At 45.6% G+C, this 6,000-nt stretch overlaps 1 protein-coding gene across 1 annotated transcript; it reads right to left on the bottom strand.

Moving 5' to 3' along the window:
* Nucleotides 1–1,202: 1,202 nt before the first annotated feature.
* Nucleotides 1,203–3,055, bottom strand: LOC123410651 (GDSL esterase/lipase APG-like). The gene is made up of 5 exons (XM_045103592.1): nucleotides 2,718–3,055; nucleotides 2,454–2,584; nucleotides 1,916–2,143; nucleotides 1,583–1,841; nucleotides 1,203–1,514 (listed from the first exon to the last, which is right to left on the bottom strand). Exons 1-5 carry the CDS (start codon nucleotides 2,959–2,961, stop codon nucleotides 1,318–1,320), a joined length of 1,059 nt encoding a protein of 352 aa, XP_044959527.1. The 5' UTR covers nucleotides 2,962–3,055; the 3' UTR covers nucleotides 1,203–1,317.
* Nucleotides 3,056–6,000: the final 2,945 nt, after the last annotated feature.

Raw genomic sequence — 6,000 nt, 5'->3', positions numbered from 1 at the left:
TTACAGAATACGAGGTGAGGTATACCGGTATCTGTGTAGACCAACATACATTCATTATACCGAGCTCCTCGTTATCGGTTTGTTATATTTTCTTGTTCTCTTGTTACAGATGTCGTTAAAACAACTCCAAAGTGCATCGTATGGTATGGAGTGACTTGATTGTCTCATGGTTGAAGGAATCAACCATATGCTAACTTATGTGTTATGGACTATATAATTTTGACGATTTTATCTCTAAGTATAACAAACAACTTTGGTCAATTTAACACGAGTGTTCTACTAACATCGTGCTCTCAAATGTTGATAGCATTATTGTCATGCTCATGATGAGGAAAACGAACCACCAATCAGCATTTGAGCTAGTTCTAGAGGCAAGACTAGGAATCTAGTTTTAACATTTACAACTTCATACGTGCTCGTGAGTTTTCTCTAAATTGCATATTCAAGAACCATAACAGTTATAGCATAGAATATAAATATTAATCATGAACATCAAAATCAATAATAACACAATTATTATTGCCTCTAGGGCATATTTCCAACATAACACACCCTAAGCCAAGTTTGCTTACGTGGTGGAGAGAGGTGTTTGTGGTAACACAGTATGTTATCGTAACATCTCTCGCCCTAAGGCAAAATAAGTCAACATGTAAATAAATAAAAGTTTGTACGAACCACAAATATGTTACTATTCATTATGAAGATAATAACATAGATTAGTAGCATATGCTTGTTAATAGTATAAGACTTACACTATAAGTTACTTTTCACTATGACCACCCTAACTATTCAATAGTACATGCTACAAACATTAGGTTGCATGAACCATGGCGCCGGGATCTAGTGTTTATAACCCCATTGTGAATTAAACAAATTCTCATGTCGCTGATCAGCTGGATTCATCAAATGAGAATTAGCAATTCCGGGAATAGGTTGTCCTGACTGGTTCTTCGCACCAATAAACACTCCAAACAATATGTATGTGGTGACGCCTGTTCTGCGGTCGGCAACGCATCAAGGGTTGGTGTCGCGTTTTTATGGAATTGGCAAGTTGGACCCAGGTTTTTGCAATTTTTTCTTTCCTTGCGCTAGTTCCTTGTAATTTCGATTGGTTTGGTTTCTCTCGTCCATAGAAAACGTGTGGTGTAACTTGTTGGTGATATGATTGGACGAGGGGCACTTCTCCTTAAAAACATGGGTTCTTAGCACCAATAGCTTTTGAGCTACTTAAAGCAAACCATTTTTGGCTGAAAGGCTGCATAGCTGACAGTCTGACACACTTAAGATCAAGCATATAAATGGTGCCAGCAATATGATTTACATAACAAGAAGGTTGATGCCATCGATGAGGGAATCCGCGATCAATTTGTTTGCCGCTTCTGTGGGGTGGATCGAATCCCAGAACACGTACACTGTTGCGTTTGGACAAGTACCGATCGATATGGGATTGCAGAGAAACACCGTAGCCTCCACCGTCCCTGTACCACAGCATCCTCGCCTTGCCTCTGTGAATCCTGGTGCCAAAACCCACACATAGGTGATCTGCTGGATCAGATGCATTGAAATGCTGCTATAATGTTACCTTGTGAGCGAGGGGAGGTGACGAGGCTGTGCAAAGGTGTGTACAAATCGAGAACCACAATCTTGAGATCGTGGTACCAATTCGACATCACGTCGACGGATGTGCTTAACTTTCTGTTGAACCTCTGGGCGTCGTTGTTGAGCCTTGTTACGCATGTGTCATTGCCCCCATGGCCAAACACTGTGATTGTTAAGGGAGCACAACCAAAACTTGGCAAAGAGAAAACACCGATGCGCCGAGCTCCCATGCCGTAAAGTTCCTACAGTTGGTTCAAGGTTTGAGAATCTCTTGATCATAATCATGGCCCAGAATTGCATCTTTGATGTTTCTTACCGCTACAGTGTTGTTGAAGATCCCGATAAGGAGGTCAGAGAACTGGTCCGGGGACTTATAGATGAAAGGTTTGATGTAGTAGTTAAAGAGATAATCATTTGAACCAGCACTGATGATATAGAGTGAGTCTGAGATGATAGACTGAGCCTGGCTGCTCCCAGCTAGCACTTCCAGCTTATGTTGGTATTCTTTGAAATACTCTAACTGTTGGGACAAAGGGATAACGTTCTGCGACACAAAAAATTTCCAAGATAGACATCATTACGCTCAATGAAAGAGGAAAATTAAAATCTTATTGTTTTACAAAGGTGATCCATCCTCGTGTGGCTAAGGCAAGATTTTTGTTGAGGGGAAAGTCAAGAGCAGATTTAATATTAATGCATATGAAAGTAAGCAGTGGTTAGCTCTCCTTCGTATGAGAATTCACTAAGTCTAGTCCAAAATGAAAAAAACAGCCGTGTAAAATCAAATGGCATAGGAGTTACATGAGACTTTGTTAATTCTCACCAAATCCGTAATTGTTATATTATATACTTACATACATATGCGCCGTTTGGTCGTAATAGCCGGATGCGGCCGATGCAAAGTTAGCTCCACTAAGAAGATTCTCTCCCGACGCGTCCGGGCTGAGATATGCATAGGGGGAGCTAGTAAACCCCAGGATTTCACCTGAATATATCCATTCACGAAACAACTCCAGTTTTTTTTTTTTTCACAAAACAACTAATACAGGATCAATAGTTCAACACACTTGCGGGATGCATCTATCCAACAAGATCGGTCGAGTAAAACTGCGACTAACCTATGAAATCGCTGAGGATCTTGCCGTTGCAAAATCTCCCTGTGGCGATATGGTCCTCAAAGTCCCTACCGTATGGAGGGAAATTTGCCTTGGCGACAGTGTCGATGTAGTCGTTGTTGCCTGTGTCGAGCAACGAGTCACCGAACAGCATGACCGCCGGCACCAGTGGCCGGGCTTCCCCGTGGTGTCTACATGATCCGGCTACAAGGGACGCCGCCAATAGCAGCAAGCACCTCATAGCCATGGGGACTTGCCTAACTATCACTTGCGTTGTCTGAAATGAGTTCTATTGGCACTGCGGTGCGCTGCTCGTGGATAACCAGCCTGTATATGCATGTATTCGCTTTGCGTGATTAACTATTCTTTCATCGACAACGGCGTGTCTTTTTATGACAAGCCGCCACAGAAACACGGAGGCGGACGCGTACGTCTACCTAACTCTGGGTGTCTTCTGTCCGAAGAAATGGCTTTTTTTGTAAAGCTCTCCGAGGAAAGGGAAACGTTTTTCGACAGCGTGCCGACCGAACGTTCGGCCGCACGCACACGACCCGTCCGATCTTTTCTCATCCCAGCGGAACGATTCACATGCGCATGGCCGAGGGGACCCATCATCTGGGCGCCCCTGCGCTGCTGCCGCCGACATCACCGGTCCATGTCCCGGTCGTCCGCCCGCATTGCCAGTTCTCGCCCCCGTCGTCCGCCCGCGTCGTCGGATCCAGCCTCCGCCCGTTGTCCTCGTCGTCTGCCGCCATGGTCGGGCCGCGCATATACAAGTGTTGCAAACGTTACCCAAAATTGCTTCAACGGTTATTTGAAAAAACTTCAAACCCAGATGAAAAAGCTTCAACCAAGCATATAAAAACCTGCAAGCGGTCATTGCCATGGCGAAATGCTACAACCGTTGACATAAAATGCTACAACCATTAATGAAAAAAGCTGCAAGCAGACATATAAAAAGTTGCAAGCGGTCATTGCCATGGCGGAATGCTACAACCTTGACATAAAATGCTACAATCGCTGATGAAAAAAGCTGCAACCAGACATATAAAAAGTTGCAAGCGGTCATTGCCATGACGGAATGCTACAACCGTTGACATAAAATGCTACAACAGTTGATGAGAAAAGTTGCAACAGAAATGATAGAGAGCGCATTAACCGAGCGCTGCTAAAAGATAATAGTTGCAACCCTTGATAGAAAAGCTTCGACCATAGATGAAAAAAGCTCCAACCATTGAGAGACAAAGCTACAACCATACACTGCACAATCAGAAAAGTTACAACCGTTCTAGGAAAAGCTTCAACCATATGTGCGAAAAAGCTTGAACCAGCTTCAGGGGAAAAAGTTTTTACCGTCGGCAGCCTCTGCTACAAGCAACGATCTTGATAACGATAGTGAGATGGGGCAACGGGAGAAGGACCCCTCGACAACCGTGGGGTGGGGGCTGCGGTTTTTTGGATGAGGATGGCCGGTAAGGTGCTCACGTTTGTGGCTCTGCAAGGACGGCGACCAGCGACGAGGACGCCCGGCGAGAGAGGGCGACGGGAGAAGAACCCCTTGACCGCCGGGGACAGTGAGAGAGGAGGGGCGGGGAGCGCCGCTGTGCGTTGGACGAGGATGGCTGGCGAGGTGCTCGCGTTCGTGGCTCGAGGTTGAGGACAAGAGAGAAAATCTGACGGTTAAGGGAACCCTAATCCGAGAGCTGCACTGTAACCGACGCGAGCATTCGAGCCGGCGCCGGCACCCAATACCCCCCTCGAAGAAATGACTAACTTTCTGGGGAGTGTACGGTTAGGCAGCTTTCAAGTCAAATACTACACGGCCCCTATACATAGATGTGCGACAACTCTTTCCTTATAAAATGGTGTTTTTTTAAGTAGATAATCCTCGACCTCTACATCGACCTATGCAGAGTCGACAGAAGTCAAATACATGGAGCAATCCAAAACCAGCTTCATGGCAATCAATATCGTTACATCTACTAGCTTGATTATGTGCCCTGGCCATGCACCAACACACATCATCTAAGCCGGTGGCCTCACCAAGTCGCTCGCCGGCCAGCCGAGATCATCAATCGATCTAACCGACCCTCAGTGTGCATCGCATGCGTTCTCTCTAGAATTTGGCACCTCCATCTCCTGCTATCCTAACTTCAGAAGAGACCCACACAATGACATTGTTAGGCCGAACTGCCATTGACGCCACCACGACGCCAGATAGCGTCACCATCCTGCATGTGTCCATCAACACACATCCATCTCCGAGACCCCGTCGTGCCACGCGGCCAAGACCCTCCATCACCGACGCGATAGATGCCACACCGCACCATCTCCTGATGTAGATCACCGCCAATGGCAACCCCACGGCGTCCACCAGCCAACAGTGTCCCAAGTCGCCACCTTCAAGAAGGGAATAACGCCAAAGGCACCATCACCACCAACCATAGTTAGGGTTTTACCCAAGAAATAATGGCGTTATGGAGGTGGAAGCAGATCTGACAAACGTCTCCATGAAGAAAAAACGACGCCCATGGGCATCACCGCCGTCGCGGTGGACGAGTGCCGACTATGGATTTCTCCTAATCTGAATGTCTAGCTCCATCCACATCAAGGATCGGCATCCTACGACCCAAATCCGTGTTCAGAAGCATACTGAACAGGAGGAGGAAAGCCGCTCGATCCATATTAGGCACCGCCATTAGCCATCACCAACCGCCTCCGTCGTCGACCGGTGATGACCCACAAGTATATGGGATCAATATAGTCCTTTTGATAAGTAAGAGTGTTGAACCCAACGAAGAGCAGACGAAAATGTTAAGCAATTTTCAGCAAGGTATTCTCTGCAAGTGCTGTGAGTACCAGTGATAGATAATTTTGTAGCAAGATAATTGGTAGCAAGTAACAAGTAACAAAAGTAGTAAGGGTGTAGCAAGGTTACTCACTCCTTTTTGTAGCAAAGGACAAGGCTGAAAGTTCTCTTATATAAAGGAAAACGCTCTCGATGACACATGAGAATTTTCATCTAATCAGGTTCATCATGTTGAGTTGATTCTCGTTTGTTACTTTGATAATTTATATGTGGGTGAACCGGTGCTAAGGTGTTTTTCTTACTTGAACAAGCAACACACATGATTACCCCCTCTCACAAGCATCTGCAACTACGAAACAAGAATTAAACTAAGTCTAACCATAGCATGAAACATGTGGATCCAAGTCAGCCCCTTATGAAATAAGGCATAAACTAGGGTTTAAGCTTCTGTCACTCTAGCAAACCATCATCTACTTA

Source organism: Hordeum vulgare, chromosome 7H, assembly GCF_904849725.1.
Source record: "Hordeum vulgare subsp. vulgare chromosome 7H, MorexV3_pseudomolecules_assembly, whole genome shotgun sequence".
Classification (NCBI taxonomy): domain Eukaryota; kingdom Viridiplantae; phylum Streptophyta; class Magnoliopsida; order Poales; family Poaceae; genus Hordeum; species Hordeum vulgare.
This window is presented reverse-complemented; position numbering and strand designations above follow the sequence as displayed.